Raw genomic sequence first — 24,724 nt, 5'->3', positions numbered from 1 at the left:
ATCAGCGAGATACAAGCCCGCAGGGGACACTAAGATCTCCACTGCATCCTCAGATGCGGAATTGGTACGGAGTGGTGGAGTTGAGGCTAACAGAGGGTCCTTTTTCTTATCAGACTTTTTTGGTTGCTTGCCTTCTCACTTCTCTTTAGGGGCTTGCTGGGAGGACTTCCCTGAAGTAGCTTCACGCATGGAGGAAGGCCGTGAAGCTCTTCATCCAGCAGCTTTGGCTCCTTGAACCACTGGCGAGTGTCTGCCGTGGCATTAGTGGAGGCCTTGGGGGGAGAGGGCCCCAATGGACCCCTTCCGCATCAGAGGAGTCGGAGGAGGCTGGTGCTTCTCCAGCAGGGGCGAGGGGACCGATGTCCCCTGTGTTTGGGGGGAGGGCATGCTACTGAAGTAGGTGCTTTGGGAGCAACGGAGGAACATTTGCCCCGTACCAACAAGGGGTGGACGTATTCTGGTGGCCCAGAGGGCCCAATATTCATGGCACAGAGTGAGGAACCACTGGCACTTGGGACAGCGATGGTGACGTAGCTGCAGCATATGTCGACATCAATCGAATGGGGTGTAATCTTTCAAATTTACATTTAGCCTCTGTGTAAGTCAACTGGTCCAGGGTCTTGTACTCCATGACTTTCTGCTAGTTTTGGAGTACTGGGCAGTTTGGCGAGCAGGGGAAGTGGTGCTCTCCACATTTGATGCAAGTGGGAGGAGGCATACATGGAGTATCTGGGTGCAGTGGACGTCTGCAGTCTTGAAATGTTGCACTGGAAGTGCAGCAGGAAGACATGTGCCAGAACTTACAGCACTTAAAGCACCGTATAGGGGGAGGGACGTATGGTTTAACGTCACAGTGGTAAACCATCACCTTGACCTTTTCAGGCAATGAATCACCCTCAAAGGTCAAGATGAAGGCACCGGTAGCAACCCTGTTGTCATCGGATCCTCTGTAAACGCAGCAGATGAAATGAACACTCCGCCATTCTAAACTGATGCGGAGCTCGTTTTTAGACTGCAAGAGGAGATCGTGATGGAAAATGATCCCCTGGATGATGGTGATGATGATGATGATGATGATGATGATGATGATATTTGGGTTGAAGGGGTGCTCAACATCATGGTCATCAGCACCCTGACGAAAAGACAACATGCAAATCTCATGGGAGAGGACAAAGGCTGTCCCACAAGCGGAGCAGTTTATAATGTATTATAGTCTGCTGCCCTTCCCTACCAATTTAATGATGAGGCCTGACAGTTCACAAAATTTCACCACTCTTAACACTGGTGGGCAGATCTTCAGCGAGACCAAGGGCTGCCCTAATATCAGTATAGAGGACACACCTAGCCACAATATGCTGAACTGAAAGCAGCATGCCAGAAACTTCACAGAGGGGTGGACCCTCCCGCTGGAGGAGGAAGCCATGTATGAAAGGGCTATCCCTGATGCACAGTCTGGTAAGCAAAACCTCCCACCAGTGGCGAAGCTGACATGAAGTCTGCCAAGCCTTTGTGGTCGATTTGAGAGACCGCAGTTTGTTGTCTGTCACCTGCAACCATACAGTCTCCCACTGACACATGATGCATCTGTCAGAAAATGAGATAATGGCATGCAATGGGATGGGACACTGATGGACAGCACCATCCCAACATGCTTCCTTGGCAGCTTTGCCAGCCATGCCGTTATCCTGTATCCCAATGTGGCCAGGTACCCAGCAAAAGATCACCTCCTTGCCATGGTGTTCGAACCGCTGTAAGGAGTCATGGATGAGCTGAGTAAACGGTTCTACCGGATACAGTTGGTGAAGTGCCTGCAGCGCACTAAGAGAGTTGGAACAGACAAGAAAACTCATATGGTGATGTCTGTGAACCCTCTCCAGTGCCATCAGAATGCCATATAACTCCACACCATAATTTGTAAATTGTTCTGGAAGACGCACTTTAAAAACCCTATCAGGGAAAATCACATAACAACAGAGCATTCCCCTGCTGGGATCCATCTGTATAATTAATGATAAAACTATGGTATATACCTAAAATAGACGAAAACAACATTGTAGAAACCAAATCTGGAGTACAACTTTTCGTGAACTGTGTAAAGCTTAAAATCACTTTGGGCCTCTGAAGACACCACGGCAGCAGTGCGTTCCATTCCTGCGTGTATATTTTCATGCCCGGAGATCCAGATCCTTGAGACAGTCTGTAGCATGTATACCAAATGGCTGGGTCGTTTGGGGCTGATTCCTGAACAGTCGTTTGAAGGTGGGTTGGACTACTGAACTAAATGTCAATGACTGAGGTGACTGAGGTGCTGGTGGACAGCATCTAACATCCGGAGGTAGGAAGGACCGGCAGATCCGTAGACCACACTGCCATAGTCTAAGTGTGATCGAACAAATGCTCTATAAAACTACAGGAGCTGGTAGCTGTCAGCTCCCCGTGTTTTTCCACCAAGGCATTTCAAAATGTTGGCCTCCCATTGTAAGCTCTGGCTGGTTAAAACTCTGACGAGCAAGATTGAAATTGACACACACAGTCTTCTCAAGTGAGAACTGAAAACCAGTTGTCTGGGCCCAGGTTTCCAGCCTCCTAATAATCAGTTGTAGCTGCCTCGTCATCGCCTTTAAGATCACAGGAAGAGCAGAAGATAGCAAAGTCATCCACAAACAAAGAGTATTTGATAGGGCTTCTGACTATGGAGGAAATGCCATTGATAACGATGGCAAACAATGTGACACTTAGGACACTGCCCTGGGGCACACCATTCTCCTGAACATAGCAATCAGACATGGCATTGCCGATGCGATAATGAAAATGCCGATCCTCGAGAAAGGATTGGATCAGAAGCAGTAGGCAACCATGTACGAGGGCTGTTTCTTTCTTTTCAACCTCCGATCATCCGTCTAAGCAAGTAAGAGGTAGGGAGGGACCCGACCTGTGTGTCATGCGATTGCGTAGCTCCCCCACCACAACCTCTGCCGTTTTCAGCTGCAGTGTGTCAGTTGTTGCCGAGCTACGTCTACATCTACATGACTACTCTGCAATTCACATTTAAGTGCTTGGCAGAGGGTTCATCGAACCACAATCACACTATCTCTCTACCATTCCACTCCCGAACAGCGTGCGGGAAAAACGAACACCTAAACGTCCGGGTAAACATGGCCGCTACACTCGATGCTCCCGTCAAATGTGAGTTACGAAGTGTAATCTGTTTTCTGCAAGCAGAAGGATGTAGTGCTGCAGAAATCCATCGCAGAATGAGCAATGTGTATGGTAACAACGTTATGAGTAGTGTTCGGGAATGGTGTCGAAAATTTAAAGAAGGACGAACAGATGCCCATGATGAAGGTGGACAAGGTCGCAAGTCTGTCGCTACTGTAGTCCTCGTTGAGCGTGTTGATCAGGCGGTGAGATGCAAACGAAGGTTTGCAATTAGCAAACTGTCTGATGAATTTCCAGACATTTCAAGGTCTGCTTTGTACACAATTGTGACTCAAGACCTAGGCTATCGGAAATTGGATCCCAAAAATGCTGAGTACCGACCACAAAATGCAAAGGATGGCATCAGCATTATCATTTCTCATATGTTATGCCAATGAGGGACACGTTTTTTTGAAGTCGATTATTACTGGCGATGAAACTTGGGTCCTCTATGACAATTCTGAAACAAAGGAACAATCAAAGCAGTGGATGCATCCAGCTTCCCCAAGCAAGCCAAAAAAGTTTAAACATTCACTGACAAAAAGAAAAACAATGGCCACTGTGTTTTGGGACCATAAAGGAGTGCTGCTGTTGGACTTTATGGAGCAAGCTACGACGATAACCAAGGAAGTTTATTGTGAAACTTTATGTCGTCTCCACAGAGCCATTCAAAACAAACACAGAGGAATGCTTTCGTTTGGCGTTGTTTTGATCCATGACAATGCCCGACCACAACGTGCCAACATGACAAAAGACCTCCTCAAAAAGTTTAAATGGGAAGTTTCTGTACATCCACTGTACAGCCCGGACCTAGCACCCAGTGATTATCACCTGTTCTGAGAACTGAAGTCATGGTTAGGTGGGCAGCGCTTCACTACTAATGAAGAACTTCAGGTCGCCGTCAAGACTTACCTGTCCTCACTTGCGGCAACATCATTTGAGGAAGGCATCGAAAAGCTAGTGTCACGGTATGACAAGTGACTCAATCGTTTTGGCGATTATGTAGAAAAATAAGTTAAGACTTTACTGTCCTTTTGGTAATAAAATTATTATTTTCTGTACATTTTTCTTTTATTTACAGCCAATCGGAGGTTGAAAAAAAAAAAAAAAAAAAAAAAAAAAAAAAAAAAAAAAAAAAAAAAAAAAAAGCCCTCGTAGTACACATTAATGAAGTTGGTGAAGGATGTGTCATATGCTTTTTCGAGGATAAAAAAACAAAGAAAAACCCATGAACTAAATGGTTTCGGTGTAAGAACAACTCCTGTATCGCCGTCTCCAGGAGAATTAAGTTGTCAAGAGTGGAGTGGTAGTGCCCGAAACCGCACTGGGAGTGGCTCAGGTGACCTCGGGACTTGAGCAGCCAGACGAGGCAGCGGTTGACCATGTGTTCAAGAGTCTTACCCATACAACTAGTAAGGGCGACACTCTGACAACCGTTAGAGGCACTACGGTTCTCGCCTGGTTTCCAGAATGGAATTAAGATTGCCTCCTTCCAAGTTGTGGGATACTGTCCACCAAACCAGATCTGATTGAAACAAGAGAAGAGCTGAACTTTTGCTTCAGGGCCTAGATGACGAAGCATGGTATAATGAATCACATCAGGGCACTATGGATAACTTGTGCACCATGTAAGGTGTTCTTCCCCATATGGCCCGCACTTCTGTAAAATTTTGAAAGTGGCAGGTCAAACTATAGAATGGGACCTGAATTCATTGGGCCAAAAAGTGAGATACTCCTTTTAGTTACCTTTCATTACAAGCAGGAATACCTCGAGCCTATTCTAACGCCCGCACCCGCAGTGGGAGGGGGGAGGGAGGGTGGGGGATAGGAGAGGGGCAGTGGTGGAGGGTGTGACTGGAGAGCTGCAGAGGGACAGGAAGGGAAACATCAATGTTGAGGTAGTTTACTAGATGATGGGATAGCTTTTAGAGCTAAAGTTTGGCATCATGTAGCAGTTTGTAGTTGGTTTGGCAGATGGTACCATCCAAGGAAACATGAGAGGCAGATAACTGCAGAATTTTGTGGAATGAGAAAAGTCTGGTGGAGTGGAAACTGGCAGATGAGGTGTCAAAATCTTTGAGACTTCACATAACATATGTGCTCCTTTTGTTTCCAATTCTTTGATTTCAGCTTGCTTTCATTTGTTCAATAATCGCTCCTCCTTTTCTCTTTCACCATCCTTCGATTTTTGTTTTATATCGTCTTTGTACAAAGAATGTGCACAGTGAAAACAGTGTATAAGACTTTTCTTGATGTTGTCATTGTCAACTCCATTTATGTTCTGGATTGCATCATATATGTATCTTTGAGCCATAAGGCCTTTTTTGTTTGACTTTCAACAATAACTTTGGAGTTTAAAGAAAGGCCTTGTTCAACAGAAGTATTTCCATGTGAGGTTAAAATAATTTGCACAAAATCTCGAAATTCTGTGCACGGCCTTTAAGGTAATTTGATTATATTAATCTAGAATTCATCAAGACGAATTTCAGTTCTCTTGTAACATTTCCTCTCGTCTTCAATTCTTTTTACCTCTGTAGATCTCCACAAATTCAAGTTTGACATGGACTTCCTTTTAATCCGATGTCCTTCCATTTGATACCAAAATTTCAATACATACTACCAATCTTCATTGAGCTGGTGTAAGGTGATTTCTGGAGTCAAGCAGGAAATCGAATGTGTTAAGTTGTGTTTGAGCGATGATCTTTCTCGCACCTTGTCTATTGTGCCAATAATGTAAGGTCGCATATTTTCCTTCCTTCCCTCTTCTTCTTCCCCCCCCCCCCCCCCCCCCCCCCCAAGAACTCTTCCTATAGCAAAATCCAGACTGAACTGTCTTTATGTAATAAGATTCTTTACAGCCTATACGTTGATTTTCAATAAAGATGAGTTTTACTTTCCGCCTTGATACGGCACAAAAAAACAGTCACTTTAGGGGAATCTTGTTGCATTTGTACCACCTCATGAGGATTTTATGGGCCCCAGGTGCGCACATTGTGAGTGTTAACATGTCCACTAAGGTGAAAAGTCAAATCATCACTGAAGACAACATGATCCAGAAAATCTTCATCATGAAACAACATTTCGTTTGCGAAGTTGGCACGTAATCCATGGTCTGCCGGCTTTAGAGCCTGTAGTAACTGCAACCGGTAAGAACGTAGTTGTACGCATTTTCTTGAAGCTTTCCAAACAGTCGACACAGGAACTTTTAATTCATGACTAGCCTTCCACACTGATTTCGCTCAAGAGTCTCTTCACTAACTCTTGGTAGTTCTGTGCTCTTCCCTTTACAAGGCCAGCCAGTATCTTCAAATTGATGATACCATCTACGAATGTTGTTATCACTTGGAGGATTAGCCAGAACGCACATTGCACAGAACTACAGATTCGGTCTTTGCAAACTGCAAAACACAACACACTTTCTGTTCACTAGTCGCCATGTTCGCTACTACCGCTGTCTAGCGGACCGCGGCGGAAACATTGCGTGCTGCGCATGCGCACTGGTGCCAAACGCAACTGTTTGAGTTGCTCTTTCATTTGACATATCATTTATAATGGTAAGTTTAATGTAATAAATATTATAAAGCATTACAACCCCAATATTAATTTATAAACACCCTGTACAGCTTTGACTACCACTGATGCAGGCAGACACGAAGGGATTGTTCAAGTGGAGTCACCAAGTTTCAATTATGACCTAGGAAAAATAGTTACAGAATTAATTCTTTGTCTAACATTAACTGAATTTTACACTGGTGCTTGGCAGAACATGATAATATTACAAAGGAAAAACACTTCCTAATGTTCTGTAAAATTGTATTTACTTGGTCACCAGTTCAGGTCACCTAAAGATGGCATGAGAAGGCAAAAAGCGGTTGGTGACCAAATGAATATAGTTTTGCAGAACATTAGGAAGGTTTTTTTTCCAAAATTAATTTTTTTGTTTGTCTGCATTTACAGCCTTTGTCTGCGGTCCTGGCATAAATCAATGTTGCAACATTTAGAAAATGTATGTAAAATTTTTCGAGTCTAAAAATATATGGCGCCTCCTTTGTCAAGGAAATTATGATTTTCTTTTTTCCTTTAAGCTGTGATGCACACTGTTACTAAAATAGTGCTAGTAATAATGAAAAATAAGTAAATAAATAATAATAGACTCATCAATGGCCAATTGTTATTGCAGTCTAGAGTAAATATGAACTACTATTCAAAAGTGACCAGAGAAAAGTATAACAATTAGTCTACCCAGTTATGTGACCCGTTTTTCAGAATTAAAGGAAGAAAATCGTTTGCAAGAATCATGACCTAAAAGCCCATATCTATCAACTTTAATATCAACATATTGTCTCTCTTTGTAGAACAACATACCTTTGACTGTCTAACACCCTCCAACACTATCAACGCTTAACAGCTGTGCTGAAAGATGTATGACTAATTCATGTTAGACAATATCAGTGAAAAGATTTGCTTGTCTCTCCCCAACTAAAAAGACACTTGGTTTGGAACTGACCTCTTTCCTTGGATGACAAAGCACGAGTGGCAGTTATTTCTGTAATTATGGTGATATATGAGGTGGAATATTTCCTGAACAGCCAAAATGCAGACTTCCACAATCAAGTTTTCACAAAGTTGTTCATCATTTGGAAAACTGTGTCTCATTGAAGGGCTAATGTACAGAGAAGAACTAGCATATTCAGGAAGTTTCATGGTCGTAGCTGGTTGTTTCCAAGTGATACTTTAATACCACCCACCATACAAACAGAAATACAATGGTTATTTGCAAACAACCATCTTTTGACTCTACCAATGGCCATCTGGATGTATCAGCAGGTGTTAATGACTGGTTTATTTCAATATCAATTGTTAACACAGGCTAATACATCACTTTTGCATGTTCTCCATATTGGGAAATGGAAATAGAAATAGGTTAACATGCAACAGTTTTCTGTTTAAAAATATATGTGTATCCTACACAATCAGGAAAAGTCAGTCAGGAGGAAGTACACAACTCTTAAAAACATATTCACATCTATCCAACACATTTATCCTGTCATGGGTTTTGATCATCTGATTTGCAAGTTTCTATTGGTCCTACAAATAGCAAAGTAAGAGCTACACTGATGTGACAAGTCATTGGATAGCAATATTCACGTATACAGATGGCCATAGCATCACGTACGCAAGGTATTAAAGGGTAGTGCATTGGCGGGACTTATTTCTACTCATGCGATTCATGTGAAAATGTTACTGACATGATTATGGCCACATGATGGGAATTAACAGACCTTAAATGTGAAATGGCACTTGGAGCTAAACACATGGGACATTCCATTTCAGAAATCATTAGATAATTCAATATTCTGAGGTCCACAGTGTCATGAGTGTGCCGAGGAAACCAAATTTCAGGTATTACCTCTCACCACGAACAATGCAGTGGCCAACAGTCTTCACCATCTAGAGCAGTGGCGTATGTGTAGAGTTGTCTGTGCTAACACACAAGCAACATTACACAAAATAACCGCAGAAATCAATGTGTGATGTGCAATGAATGTATCCATTAGGACAATGCAGCCAAATTTGGTGTTAAGGGACTGTGGCACCAGATGACCAAAGCGACGGTGTTTGTTAAGGAAAACAATGGCCTGGTCAGATGAGTGTCAATTTCAGTTGGTAAGAGCTGATGGTAGGGTTTGAGAATGGTGCAGACTCCATTAAGCCACGGACCTAAATTGTCAATAAGGCACTGTGCAAACTGATGGTGGGTTCATAACGGTGTGCACTGTGTTTACATGGAATGGGCTGGGTCCCCTGGTCCAACTGAACTGATCACTGACTGCGAGTGGTTATGTTCAGTTATTTTGGGACTGTTTGTACCAATTCACAGACTTCATGTTCTCAATGATGTCATAACTGGGCCACAATTCTTCGCAACTGGTTTGAAGAATTTTCTGGACAATTTAAGGGAATAATTTGGCAACCCAGATCACATGACATGAATCCCACTAAACATTTAAGGGACATAATCGAGAATTCAGAGCACAAAATGCTGCACCAGGTAAACTTATGCAATTATGGTTGAGTATAGAGGCTGGCTCAATATTTATGCAGGGGACTTCCAACAACTAGCTGAGTCCATGCAACATCGAGCTGCTGCACTACACAGGCCAAAAGGAGGTCCAACACGATATTAGGTGGTATCCCATGACTTTTCACCTCAGTGTATTACAGGGGTGCACCATGTTGCCCCAGACGTTTTAGACTGATCAGAGTTTCGCCTTAATACCTACCTCTGTGGAATCTTTTTCACAGCGCTTTAATGGAATTTTGTGAAGATATGTATGTTTCTCACAAGCCATACAGTGAAGCCTATACTGTGATGCAATATTACAGCATTCTGCGAAGCTATGATCATGAAAGTGAGCAGTAAGAATACATTCAGGGGAAATAATTAAAACGTTTGCAGGGGCATTTTTGAACATCTTAATTTTTACAATTATTTCCCACTACATTTACTTCTTACTGGAAAGCAAGACATTAAGAATTACTACAAACTAAAGAGAAAATTAAAAATATCTGCTCTTCCACAATTTATATGACTGTATAGACTCTACTTCCTTTTACTTGCATGGCAACTATCAGTGTTTACTGTAAAGAGGATTCCATTGTCATAACATGTAGAGAAAAGTTATTCTCAAAGAATTCAGAGTTCATCATAAAAAAATGGCATTCCAATTAATTCCACTGTTACACTAAGAATGAATAGCACTAATAGTTTATTTTAGTTTAATGATAGTTATGCTCTCTTCGTTACACACTTCACATCCTTGGACATTATCCTTCATAACAGAATCCACAGGACATGAATGAATGAGTAAATGAGTGTAGGTAACAGGTGAGTAAAATATAGTTTAACAATAAGCACAAGGTTTCACAAAGATCCCAGTTACATTTGACACTTCTCTGGTTTGCAGCTGGATCATCAAATCAGTATCACACAATATTTTGACAGACCACCTAGTCACTATTTTCAGGTGAGATGCAGCTATTGCTACGTCTCATTGAACTGCTGTTATGCTGAAACCAGTGCCATGTATAGACCAGCAGATAGTACTCAGCAGATGCAGCAAGTGTTGCGATTGCTGCCCCCACTGCAAGAGTTACTAGCAATGCTGCTGATGGTGAAGGCACACAGAAACAAGTTACTGCTGCTGTAAATAATCATCAAATTATTCTGCCAATAGATAACATCATGTTTTAATGCAGGTCAGTGCAAGGTTCCACAACTTGCTCAGAGGACAGCTGTTGTCCCTATTAATAAGATTATCAGCCAGCCTCATTTCAACGGAGTCCTTCAGAAACCAATCTCAGTAACAAGAAGAGACAGCAAGCACCTGTGTCGATTATATTTCATTGTTTGTGCCTTGGTTAAACAATGCTTCCACCACTGTGGAATTTTCAAGTTTGTGTAGTTGAAGATAGGCGTGTGGAACATCGTCGACACATGCTGAAATGTAATGAGACGCAGGAGATTGCTGCTGCTTCTCATTACTGTTATTGCATTCTGATGGAACCAATTACAAATAGGTTGGCAGATAATCTTACTAATAGGGACAAGGGCTATCTTGTCATAAAACCCTGCACTGACCTACACTAAAACACAATGTTCTCAATTGGCAGAAGAAATCAGCGATACCTCATTTTTGTTTACAGCACCAACAGCAGTGTTGCTAGTATCTTATGTAGTAGGGGCACTATTCACAACACTTTATGCATGCACTAAGAGATCTCTGCTCCTCTAAATAAGGGCAATGGTTCCAGTATAGCATCAGTTTAACGAGACACAAAAACACTAGTCTTTCATAGGAAGATAGCAGCCACGTGGACAGTCAAAATATTGTGTCAATCTGAATTGAAGACCCAGCTGCTAACTCTAGAAGATTATCATAAGCTATTCTTCTGGGAAAGTCTACAAGTCACTAAGTAATTTTGTACGTCAACCACTCACCTCAATATTATCATCACTGCTTTTACGATTATTTGTGAAAACTGGTTTTGTAGCTTTCTTTTTCTTCTTCTTTTTCTTCCGTTTGACAAAGACATTTTCATCCTTAGTGCCTTCAGCAGCTAATGTTGTCTCAGTTTCATTGTCATCCTCTTTAACTTCTGATTCTGAATGACTCTGCTGGATTAACTGTGAATTAATTGATATTTTTAAGATATTAAGTTATTCACTGTATGGTAACTGATCAAAGAATTAATCCTTAAATAAGATTTAAAAACTGCTGAATTGGGAAGCATTTTCTAAACTAAATACATCAGTATTAGTCATCAAATCTTCCTATTTTACAAGGACTGGACTAGTTAATTTTTGAAAGTGCTTCATTTCATTATTATAAGATTGTTATGTGTTTAAAAATCTTAACTTAGAGTTCAGCTTATGGACAGATTACATTGCATGCAACAACTAAATTTATCTCGCAGATCATAGAGCAGCCAATATCTGCAACTTGTATCTGTCGATTAACTTTTGTTACACAGACATTAGCAGATGGAGACAAACTGCTCACCCTCCTGAGCAGCGGTGTATAGGTTTAGCTCTGTAGCAGTTAATTTCACAAGGAAAAAGGTATATGAGAGACAGTTGGACATTGGATAAAATCATTTGTTTTAAACTCATGTCACTTCAAATAAAATCCTGGAGCTTTTGATAGCTACCTCTTCCTACATCATGTGTGGAGATCATTACTAACCAATAAGTAGGTGGTGATTTGGATATCAGACAACTCTAGCATTCATCAACAATATAAAATTGCCTCTGTTATTCCCATGTAAAACAATATTATCTCATTAGCATCGCAAAATTAACTAAAATGGATCTTATGAGTGCAACAAAACAGATGACAATAAAAGATTTCAAGTCTATCAACTGAAGTAGACGACAGTCTACAGATGATGAGACAAGGCCATTTTTCAACAACACCTTGTTGAAGTTAACTGATCGGTGTCCTTTGAGTCTATACTCTTAATCAAATCCCAATGATATCTAGACGAGATGAAAAATTCTATGTCCTCAAATACACTTTATAAGCCAATGTACATCTGTACTCCACGAGCCAGCTTTCAGTGTGTAGTGGAGTGTATTTTTGGTATTACTATCATTTCCTGCTTTCCTGGGGGTCAATTCAAGCGTGTGATACAACTAATCTGCTAAGACCTTCAACCTAATTGTGTTGTGTGACATTATGGGAGTGCAGTGTATTTGAAATGTATTGTTTGCAGAGGACCTGTTGGAGTATGTGGTGGCACACACTAGAGTGTAATGTTTATGTTTCTACATTGTTTGTGATTGTTATTAGTGATATTGGACTCCACGAGCACTTTTGGTGATAATACTCTAAGAGTTTGTGGTGGTTTGTTAGCGAGTTATTTTGATGTTCACAGTTAAGGGCAACAGATTCATTTTCTAGTTTTAAATTATTAGTGCAGAATGTTGTTTATGGTCGGAGATTTGTCTACGTCGGAGCCAACATAAGTGCATGCCTCACTGGGCCAAGTCAGTCCTCCTTTGCTCTTTACGGTCTCTTGTTAGGTTGAGCAGAGTTCATCTGGTGGACAAGTGTATCCGCATTACCAACAGACATGGATGACAAGCTGGGCAGTGAGGTGTTTGATAGTGATTTGTCAATCACTTGAAATGAGAGTTTCCACACATTCCAACAATGCAAGAATCACAGCTGTGTGCAGCCGACACACAGGAAATCACACAGGTTTGCAATGATGACAAATGCCTCGCCCAACGACTCCCTGAGCTTTCGTTCACAGTCAAGTCTCCATAGACTTTCTGCAAGCACCTATGAATATGTGTGATGCCAAAAGAAACTCAATGACAGCTCTCTGCTTGGAACGCACCTATGTTATAGACACCATTTTGAATCCTACATATAGTGCCACCAGCTATTGGAATGTCATAAAACCGTAGAGGCTGAAGCAGGAACATTATATGATACCACACAATAAATTGCCCTTTTACTCACCCAAAACTGCCTGAGAAAAACAAACTGTGTTGCTTTACTTATTAAACGTTCCTTGTAATTATACATTATCGTAGTATGTACAGTATGTGGGACTGTGTGTATAGTTGTGTATTGGTAAGTATGTTGGATTGCCAGTGGTGGGTATCATATGTTTGGTTTACCTGCATTAGGGTGGTTAGTGTTCCATCAGTAGTTATATATGGCCACAGGTTGACCGATTTTGTCAATTCAGTATTTTGTTAGTTTTTGTGATGCTGTGTTTTATACCTTCCCTGTTTCATCCACAAATTGTGCAAATGGACGATGACTGTGAGTAAGCTTCTGTTGATGGTGAAGTGTGTTTTGAGTGATCACCCTGTATCTACTTCCCATATCGCATATCCTCCAGCTCTCCGATATCACGCAGTAACGGGCTACAGGTTTCGTATCCTCTGTGATAACTAATTATTTAATTTTTTGTTGTATTTGGGAACTATACACAAAAAATACTTTGTCATAATTTGAAGATTGTAGATTTTCTCGTGTTTATTCTGCCATCTTATGACCGAGTGATGTACAAACAATGCTTGAACTGTCTTTGTTTCTTTCACTCTACAATCTTTACTTAATTCACTATTTCAACTGCTGCTGGACATCAGTGTGAGGCTGACTTTAGTCAATTTGCTTTCTCAAATCCCGCCACAAAGAATGTAATCATTTGAACACAATAACTTGCCAATGGTCACTGTGTGTGTGAATCCATATGTTACAATGGTTATGCACTTGTGGAGATAGGCTACAGACTCAGCCAGTTTTTAATTATGACATGTAGGATAAAGGGCAATATTCAATATTAATCATCAGCTTTGATCAGTGATGGAGAAATACAACAAACATCACAAACATCATGGTGACTGGATCGTCATATCCGTGGTGATTTTTTTTCAAGCAAGGTAAGTTACAGATCAGTCTGCTGCCCCAGCCAAGATTTTTTTGCTAATACATTAACTGGCTTTGCCGTCTCACAACCTAAGTGTCACCTCTCAAACTAACCTAAACATCAGGTTACGCTAAAAATCAACCTGTCAGTAAAACCATGTCTTTTGCTTTCAAAATCGTTAGCCTTGCCCATTAACAAACAAACCGTGAAAATACAAGCCAAAATGTGATGTCACAGCAGCCATTAACATTATGTCACTGGTTGAGGCCAATGACTAGTATTGAATATTCCTCTATATCCGAAATGTACACTTACTATATTTTCTGGGAGACATTTTAACTGACTTGTTTAATAGCTGTTACTAAACTGTACATATCACACTCATTGGCGGACAGTATGCTCCAATAAACAAGTATCACTTAAGTGGAATATTCTCTGAAACAAGTTCCATATCATTATGATACACCATTATCGTGCTATTTACAAACATCTACCTAAATTTAAAAAATATGTATAAAATGAATAAAAATAAATGTTGTTGTTGTTGTTGTTGATGTCTTCAGTCCTGAGACTGGTTTGATGCAGCTCTCCATGCTACTCTATCCTGTGCAAGCTTCATCTCCCAGTACTTACTGCAACCTACATCCTTCTGAATCTGCTTAGTGTATTCATCTCTTGGTCTCCCTCTACGATTTTTACCCACCACGCTGCCCTCCAATGCTAAATTGGTGATCCCTTGATGCCTCAGAACATGTCCTACCAACCGGTCCCTTCTTCTTGTCAAGTTGTGCCACAAATTCCTCTTCTCCCTAATTCTATTCAATACCTCCTCATTACTTATGTGATCTACCCATCTAATCTTCAGTATTTCTCTTGTAGCACCACATTTCAAAAGCTTCTATTCTCTTCTTGTCCAAACTATTTATCTTCCATGTTTCACTTCCATACATGGCTACACTCCATACAAATACTTTCAGAAACGACTTCCTGACACCTAAATCTGTACTTGATGTTAACAAATTTCTCTTCTTCAGAAACGCTTTCCTTGCCATTGCCAGTCTACATTTGATATCCTCTCTACTTCGAACATCATCAGTTACTTTGCTCCCCAAATAGCAAAACTCCTTTACTACTTTAAGTATCTCATTTCCTAATCTAATTCCCTCAGCATCACCCGACTTAATTCGACTACATTCCATTATCCTCGTCTTGCTTTTGTTGATGTTCATCTTATATCCTCCTTTCAAGACACTGTCCATTCCGTTCAATTGCTCTCCCAAGTCCTTTGCTGTCTGACAGAATTACAATGTCATCGGCGAACCTCAAAGTTTTTATTTCTTCTCCATGGATTTTAATACCTACTCCAAATTTTTCTTTTGTCTCCCTTACTGCTTGCTCAATAAACAGATTCAATAACATTGGGGACAGGCTACAACCCTGTCTCACTCCCTTCCCAACCGCTGCTTCCCTTTCATGCCCCTCGACTCTTATAACTGCCATCTGGTTTCTGTACAAATTGTAAATAGCCTTTTGCTCCCTGTATTTTACCGCTGCCACCTTTAGAATTTGAAAGAGAGTATTCCAGTCAACATTGTCAAAAGCTTTCTCCAAGTCTACAAATGCTAGAAACGTAGGTTTGCCTTTCCTTAATCTATTTTCTAAGATAAGTCGTAGGGTCAGTATTGCCTCACGTGTTCCAGCATTTCTGAGGAATCCAAACTGATCTTCCACGAGGTCAGCTTCTACCAGTTTTTCCATTCATCTGTAAAGAATTCGTGTTGGTTCGGTAATTTTCACATCTGTCAACACCTGATTTCTTTGGGATTGGAATTATTATATTCTTCTTGAAGTCTGAGGGTATTTCACCTGTCTCATACATCTTGCTCACCAGATGGTAGAGTTTTGTCAGGACTGGCTCTCCTAAGGCTGTCAGTAGTTCTAATGGAATGTTGTCTACTCCCGGGGACTTGTTTCGACTCAGGTCTTTCAGTGCTCTGTCAAGCTCTTCACGCAGTATCATATCTCCCATTTCATCTTCATCTACATCCTCTTCAATTTCCATAATATTGTTCTCAAGTACATCGCCCTTGTACAGACCCTCTATGTACTCCTTCCACCTTGCTGCTCAAATGGCTCTGGGCACTATGGGACTTAACAGCTGAGGTCATCAGTCCTCTAGAATTTAGAACTACTTAAACCTAACTAACCTAAGGACAGCACACACATCCATGCCCGAGGCAGGATTCGAACCTGCGACCATAGCAGTCGTGCGGCTCCGGACTCCACGCCTAGAACCGCTCGGCCACCGCGGCCGGCCACCTTGCTGCATTCCCTTCTTTGCATAGAACTGGGTTTCCACCTGAGCTCTTGATATTCATACAAGTGGCTCTCTTTTCTCCAAAGGTCTCTCTAAATTTCCTGTAGGCAGTATCTATCTTACGCCTAGTGAGATAAGCCTCTACATCCTTACATTTGTCCTCTAGCCATCCCTGCTTAGCCATTTTGCACTTCCTGTCGATCTAATTTTTGAGACGTTTATATTTCTTTTTGCCTGCTTCATTTACTGCATTTTATATTTTCTCATTTCATCAGTTAAATTCAATATTTCTTCTGTTACACAAGGATTTCTACTAGCCCTTGTCTTTTTACCTACTTGATCCTCTGCTCCCTTCACTAATTCATCCCTCAGAGCTACCCATTCTTCTTCTACTGTATTTCTTTCCCCCATTCCTGTCAATTGTTCCCTTATGCTCTCCCTGAATCTCTGTACAACCTCTGGTTTAGTCAGTTTATCCAGATCCCATCTTCTTAAATTCCCACCTTTTTTCGGTTTCTTCAGTTTTAATCTACAGTTCATAACCAATAGATTGTGGTCAGAGTCCACATCTGCCCCTGGAAATGTTTAAAACCTGGTTCCTAAATCTCTGTCTTACCATTATATAATCTATCTGATACCTTTTAGTATCTCCAGGATTCTTCCATGTATACAACCTTCTTTTATGATTCTTGAACCAAGTGTTAGCTATGATTAAGTTATACTCTGTGCAAAATTCTACCAGATGGCCTCCTCTTTCATTTCTCTCTCCCCAATTCATATTCACCCACTATGTTTCCTTCTCTCCCTTTTCCTACTCTCGAATTACAGTCACCCATGACTATTAAATTTTCGTCTCCCTTCACTACCTGACTAATTTCTTTTATATCATCATACATTTCATCAATTACTTCATCATCTGCAGTGCCAGTTGCCATATAAACTTGTACTACTGCAGTAGGCATGGGCTTCGTGTCTATCTTGGCCACAATAATGCGTTCACTATGCTGTTTATAGCAGCTTACCCGCACTCCTATTTTTTTTATTCATTATTAAACCTACTCCTGCATTACCCCTATTTGATTTTGTATTTATAACCCTGTATTCACCTGACCAAAAGTCTTGTTCCTCCTGCCACCGAACTTCACTAAGTCCCACAATATCTAACTTTAAGCTATCCATTTCCCTTTTTAAATTTTCTAACCTACCTGCTCAATTAAGGAATCTGACATTCCACGCTCAAATCCGTAGAACACAATTTTTCTTCCTCCTGGTAACGACATCTTCCTGAGTAGCCCCACTTGGAGATCCGAGTGGGGTACAATTTTACCTCCAGAATATTTTACCCGAGAGGAAGCCATTATCATTTAACCATACAGTAAAGCTGCATGCCCTCGGGAAAAATTACGGCTGTAGTTTCCCCTTGCTTTCAGCCGTTCGCAGTACCAGCACAGCAAGGCAGTTTTGGTTAGTGTTACAAGGCCAGATCAGTCAATCATCCAGACTGTTGCCCCTGCAATTACTGAAAAGGAACCACACGTTTGCTGGCCTCTCAACAGATACCCCTCCGTTGTGGTTGCACCTACGATACGGCCATCTGTATCGCTGAGGCACGCAAGCCTCCCCACCAATGGCAAGGTCCATGGTTCATGGGGGGGGGGGGGGGGGGGGGGGGGGGAGAAAAAAGAGTGGGATATTACAAGTGTTATGCACCATCAACAACGAGATCATTAGAGGTGGAACATAAATTTGGATGGACAGGTTTGTCGTCAGCGCGATGGAATGGCATGCCATGGGGCCCAGGTTCAATTCCCGGCTGGGTCAGAGATTTTCTCCACTCAGGGACTGGGTATTTTGTTGTAATCATCATCATCATCATCATCATCATCATCATCATCATCATCATCATCATCACCACCACCATCTCATTACCATTAACGTGCAAGCCGCTGAAGTGGCGTAAACTAGACTTGCACCAGGTGTCCAGTCTACCCGACAGGAGCACCCAGCGATACGACACGTCATTTGTGAAAGAAAATCTCTGGCTGATTTGAGGGAAACCATTTGATATGAAATGATGCAAAAAATAAAAGGGGATAACTAGAAACTGATTTTACCTCTGCTGCTAATGAATGGACTAATCCAGTTGGTCAATCACTAACCAACTAACAATGTTTAGCAGGAGTGTTCATCAGACTTTACCTACTTATTTCTGCTGTTTTCACAACACGATACAGTGATTTGTTATTACTAGACTGTGTGTCTAACACTGTACAACAAGAGTGAAAATACTAAATATAAACAGATGTGCAACTAAAGCACTGAGTTGGATAGTAAGAAGTGCCTAAATGTCTCATTTGGAAAGTGTACATCCTGTGATTCATGAGGATGCAAGTTCATGTACAAACTGTTTCAAAGATACATTTCTTCACTAATCTTTATCTCTTTATGGCACACATTCAGACAATTTTGTTGTTCTGTGGTCACAGTGTTCTGGTAATTTAGTAACTACCATTCTCCAAATCCTCAAAAACTCAGTAAAATAACAATTTCTAAATACAAATAGTACAATGTGGAGCCACACTAGTCAACAGTACTCTCAATTTTTAAAAATTCATTTAGCCTTAGCAGTGATGCTGAAGTACAGTTCTACCTTTGTAAGGAAAGTACAATACTATGTATCAAAAACAATGAAAATCTGATGTGGGGTGAGAACTGTAGATAGAATGTTTTCATTGTATTTTTCAGTTTCATGCCGCAAAAATTTCTATAGTTCTAAGTTGAAAAATGCAATGAACTAATTCCATTAGCAAGACAGTCACTGTCTTCCCCAAAGTCAGTATGACTAATCTGTGAGCCTTAGGAATGCTATAACTGCTCACATGTGAATGAATGTTGTAACATGTTTTTAGCCTTTCTTAATAATAACAAAGTTTCATTACTCAGCAGAAACACCACGAAAGTGCAATTATTGGGACAGTGGAGTCCAAAACTAAATTCTCAAAACAACTATGGAAATAGTTGCCTGGCTGTAAAGGCAAACATCCTCCAATTTAAAACCCCGTCACCTGTCAGAAATAAACCTACAAATGCCTATTTGTTGTGTCTGAGAAATAGTAACACGACAGCGTTAGATGTTGTCAATAAAATGTTTATCAAAATTTTGGTACGTCTTCAATAAGTAAGAAGCTTAGAGGAAACAATGTGAACTTTTCCCCAAAAGGTAGGTCCAGTAGCTAAAGAAGAGAACAGACACATACTAGCCTATATAAAATGTAGACTTGCAAGCTGTATCAACGTAGGACAACAAATTACAATACATAAAGCGAATTTGCACCTATTACAATCTACAGAACCTATTAACCCTACTGCATCAGGCTACACTACATGTCAATAAGTTACCAAAATATTTATTTTGCATTCAGATTCACTGGCTTTGTCAGCTCACAATCTATCACATTTCAATCATTCAGGAAATGCTGCAGATCAAATTGTCATTAAGCCAAAAGGCAAGGTGAGTCCACTATCATGTTCTAGCCGTGTGATATGCAAAATGAAGATGCATTAAAATTTGTGGAATGGATTAGGATAGCTACAGTTTGATTCTGGTGGTGAGGAGAGCTAAATGGCTCTTTGGACAGCAAATACAGTCAAGCAGATAATTTTAACATGTCAGGGCAATTCTCCAGTAAACTACGCATTGTGGAATGCATTCTTACTATTTCATTTACCATGGTCAAGGTGTTAGTGTGGAAAATAATCCAGCAGTTGATTAAAAAATGTGACAAGGAAAATGTTTTGTTCCAGAGATTACCACCTTCCAAAATCAAACGACTAGCTGCTAGGTTTCGAATCACATGCTCCTCATTATATATTGAATGTAAAAAAATAATTCTGCTGAAGCTGACCAAATATGGATTCATAAACCATGGTAGAATGAATCACGATTTCCTCGTAGCGCAGTTTCCAGCACTCCAGCTTAAACATGCAGCTTACAAAAAGAAAATATTTTTTCGATACTGAACAGCAGTTTGTAGATTGCCAGCTGGTTAATTTCAGTATTCAATATGCTCTGTCAATGTGTTTTGGAAAGCATTGTTGTTATGCCTACAAGTAAATGACCGGTTGATATATTACGGTACGTCTCGAAATATGATTTCTAGGATTTTGTTTACTATTACAAACAGCGTATGGAAGTGATTACCACCAAACATTACACAACAATACGCATAGATTTCGGTGAGATACTTACTAAATCATATGGATTTACATTGAAATCTTTCCTTTTCGCCCCTCCTCCAACAGTCACATCAAGTTCTGCTTCGCTGTTTGCAGCTGGTTCTTCAAAGTTCTCGTCACCACGTAACTTTCTTAATACTCGCGACGACATCCTGGAATCAACTTTTGTAGACTGCTCATCCCTTTAAATATGTATCAAATCATTGTGTTATCCACATATTTAAAAAAAAATTGATGTTGGGAACCTGCACATTTCCACAAACCACAACCACGAACTGATTTCTAAATTCTCCGCGAATACTTTACGAATGTGTTTAATATCTCTGCTTACTGACGTTTCAGCAACAACAATCGACTTACACACGAGGATAGCACCTGAAGTTACTGATTTTAACATTATACATCGAAATTTCAAAATATCTTGATCACTCATCTTTCACCCTTTCAAATTAGATCTATAAGTATGTAAATACCTGTATTAATTATATTTTTCCTTGTTCGTAAATTGTAGGATAAGCCCATGAATGTTCCATACGCTTGTAAAAGTGATTCTCGGATAAGTAAAAGCCCTACTACCGATTCCTCTGATGAGCCATAAGAGACACCCCGACTTTCGGCAGTTACCTTGTGTATCTTCTTCCTCAGAACTATAATGGAAAGTAATCGCTCTGTACATACTGTTAAAAGAAAAGAAAAAATTCCTTGACGTCTACATTTATGTGCTGCTCCATGACTCTGGTATCAATATCTTTATTCTTGGCTTGTGTGTAACTTCTGCTATTTCTTTCAGTAAATGTGTTTTTTTTTTTCGTATCCAGGGTGTAATTACAAAGCTAATAAAATGTTTTCTTGCCTTCAAATAATATTTTTCATCTGGTTATGGGCCCAGTACACGTGTAAAGGCAAACAACGTAGTTTAATTAAAACAATATTTGAAATGAGCCTATGTCTGTAAAGAAACATGACTGCTAGCGGCGATTATAAGGTCAGCATTGATAAGCTTGAAGGACCTGACGACTGGGCCAAATGGAAATGGCATATTTCTATGGTGCTGCGTTCATATGGACTAGAAGATATTATTAACGGTACACGTGAACGTCTAGAGTTGCCGCAAGATCCGACAAGTGCACAAAAGGAAGCGTATGTGGAATGGCACAAGGACGACGCAAAGGCAGCAAGTCTTATAGCAAGTGCACTAAGTCAATCTGTTGCAGAACTCGTCTTAACTTGCAAGAATGCTAAAGAAATCTGGGACAAATTACGCGCCCGATTTGAACGTAGCAGTACTCAGCGTTTGAATATGTTGATTGAAATATTTTTCCGTGTTAAACATGATGAAACGGAAGATATTAGTGCACATGCGGCCAAACTGCAAAAGTTGTTTGTGGACCTGAAGGACGAATTAGCAAAACATGAAGAAAATACGCTATCTGAAAGAATCTTAAATGGTCGAATTTTGTCTACACTGCGAAAAGACTACGACAATTTTATGTATCTCTGGAATACGATACCGACAGAATAGCAAAGCTTGAATTTATTGATTGAAAAACTCTGTACTATTGAACTGCGTGAACAAGACATTAATGGAAGAGCAGCTTTTGTCGTTTCTAAAACAAGAAAACGGCAAACAAGTCATCAGCAAGTAAAGATGACGAAGTCACAATTAAAATAGAAGTTTCCGTGTAATGTATGCAAACAATTAGGTCACTGGGCAGCAGAGTGACCACAGAGCACTCGTGACAGCAATAAAAGAAAAGAGAAGAAGCGAGAAAGTGAACACACTGTATTTACTTCATACGCTATGGGTGTGTGTACCAGTAATCACAGTGACCCAAATAAATGGTATTGCGACTGTGGCGCAACAAATCATATCACTCCCAACAAACAGTATTTTGTTTCTTATAGTGAATTTGATGTTCCTCAAGTCATTTCATTGGGAAAACAAGATGTCAAAATGTGTGCGTACGGTCAAGGAACAGTTTACATCCAAATTCGACGAAACAATAAATGGTACAATGCTAGAATGGACAATGTTTTCTACGTCCCTGATGCAAGTGCTAATCTGTTCTCTGTGAGAGCCATTGCCTGCAGAGGCTACAGTACTAATTTTAGTTATAATAATGTCTGTGTTCGAAAACAGGTCAGTGGCAATATTGTTATGACAGGTTATGTGAAAAATGGACTTTATGTGTTGAACATGCGTGTTGTTAGAAATGCAAAAAAGAATCGTGTGAGCTTGATGACTTCATCCGAAACATTGCAAGTGTACCATGAAAGGTTTGGTCATCAAAATAAACAACATGTGAAGAATATTTTAAAAGGAATGAACAATAATGTGGAAGATGCCAAGAGTGAATTTTGTGACGGCTGTGCGGTTGGAAAGATGCATAGGCTGCCATTCAAAACACGAACAATACGCGCTACCAGTACTGGGGAATTAATCCACGCGGATGTCAATGGACCAATGAGCACGAAATCTTTTGGAGGTAAGCATTATTATGTATGTTTCAAAGACGATTTTAGTAAATTTCGTCGAATTTTCTTTTTAAAACACAAAAGTGAAGTGTGTACTGTGCTTAAGCGGTTTTTAAATGAAGCACGAAGTAATGGACATGTTGTCAAACAATTTAGATGTGATGGTGGCAAAGAATTTAACAATAAGAATGTCAGTGAACTGCTTGCAGACAGGGGAATAGAGCTACTGATTCCTCCTTACACTCCTGAACAAAATGGTGTGGCTGAACAGGAAAATAGGACCATTGTTGAAGCTGCCCGGTCAATGCTAAATCCGAGTAAATTACCTAATGGGTTGTGGGCAGAGGCATGTAACACAGCAGTCTACCTAATAAATCGTACTGGAAAATCTTCAGTTGAAAATAAAACCCCTTATGAACTATGGTTTAATCGACCAGTAGGACGACTTGATCATCTCATAATTTTTGGCACAGGCTGCTATGTTCACATTAACAAACAATTCCGTTCCAAGTTTGATGATAAGGCAGTTTTTGGACGACTTGTTGGATATGTTAATGACAAAGATGGGTTTAGAGTTTGTATTCCATCTAAAAGAAAAGTGGTGTTAAGTCACGATGTGAAATTTAAGCCAGAAATTGTTTGTGATTTACATAGTGATCATGTTGAATATAGTGATCATGTTGAATATAGTGATCATGTTGAATTTGAAGTCCCTCAGGAAGAATTTAATAATCTGAATTCATCTAAAGACGACCAATGTAAATCTCCTAGGCTGTACACTTCTGGAGGAAGTCAAACTGAAGAAAAAATTGGCATTCTCGATTCTAGAGAAAGTCAAGAGACGAGTGAATTTGATGAAAATAATGAATTAACAGAATTTCTAAAAGCAGAAGCTGCTGAATCTTCTAATGAAGAGAAACAGAAGAATAAAAGACAACGAAGAAAACAAACCTGGATGGAAAGTGGTGAATTTTGTATGTTGATGCACTTGAATACAAAGATCCAAAATGTTTTGCAGTCAAACGAGAAGGAAGAATGGATGCAAGCTATCAGTGAAGAACCTCAATCTCTAAAGAAAAACAACACCTGGGTGCTGGTTGACCGTCCGAAGAATGCCAAAGTATTGCAAAATCGATGAAGAATTAAAGATTTACGCTGATGTAGATTTCGCAGGCGTTCAACAACTGGAATTCTTGCAAAGTACTCTGGTGGTGCAGTGTCATGGACAAGTCAGTTGCAGAAAGTAAAGCAATAATTTCATGATTTTTTTTTCTTTTGGAGGAAGTGTTAAAAGAAAAGAAAAAAAATTCCTTGAGGTCTATGTTTATGTGTTGCTCCATGACTCTGGTATCAATATCTTTATTCTTGGCTTGTGTGTAACTTCTGCTTTTTCTTTCAGTAACTGTGGTTTTTTTCGTTTCCAGGGTGTAATTACAAAGCTAATAAAATGTTTTCTTGCCTTTAAATAACATTTTTCATCACATACGAAACCAATAAGTCCCTGCAGTTTTTCGAACAGCAGAGTCAATTTATATGGGTATCAATAAA

At 40.2% G+C, this 24,724-nt stretch overlaps 1 protein-coding gene across 2 annotated transcripts in view; it reads right to left on the bottom strand.

The window, feature by feature from the left end:
• LOC124794989 (transcription factor 25) overlaps positions 1-21,021 on the bottom strand; it is a 139,321-nt gene extending 118,300 nt beyond the window's left edge. For both annotated transcript variants that reach the window (XM_047258735.1, XM_047258736.1), the window contains exons 1-2: positions 20,715-21,021; positions 11,201-11,386 (exon numbers count right to left, since the gene is read on the bottom strand). In XM_047258735.1, the coding sequence (XP_047114691.1) occupies positions 11,201-11,386; positions 20,715-20,852 (324 nt within the window). In that variant the 5' untranslated portion in view covers positions 20,853-21,021. The remainder of the gene's footprint in view (positions 1-11,200; positions 11,387-20,714) is intronic.
• Positions 21,022-24,724: the final 3,703 nt, after the last annotated feature.

Source organism: Schistocerca piceifrons, chromosome 4 (genome assembly GCF_021461385.2).
Source record: "Schistocerca piceifrons isolate TAMUIC-IGC-003096 chromosome 4, iqSchPice1.1, whole genome shotgun sequence".
NCBI lineage: Eukaryota > Metazoa > Arthropoda > Insecta > Orthoptera > Acrididae > Schistocerca > Schistocerca piceifrons.
The sequence above is the reverse complement of the archived record's forward strand: the minus strand, read 5'-3'. Positions and strand labels throughout refer to the sequence as shown.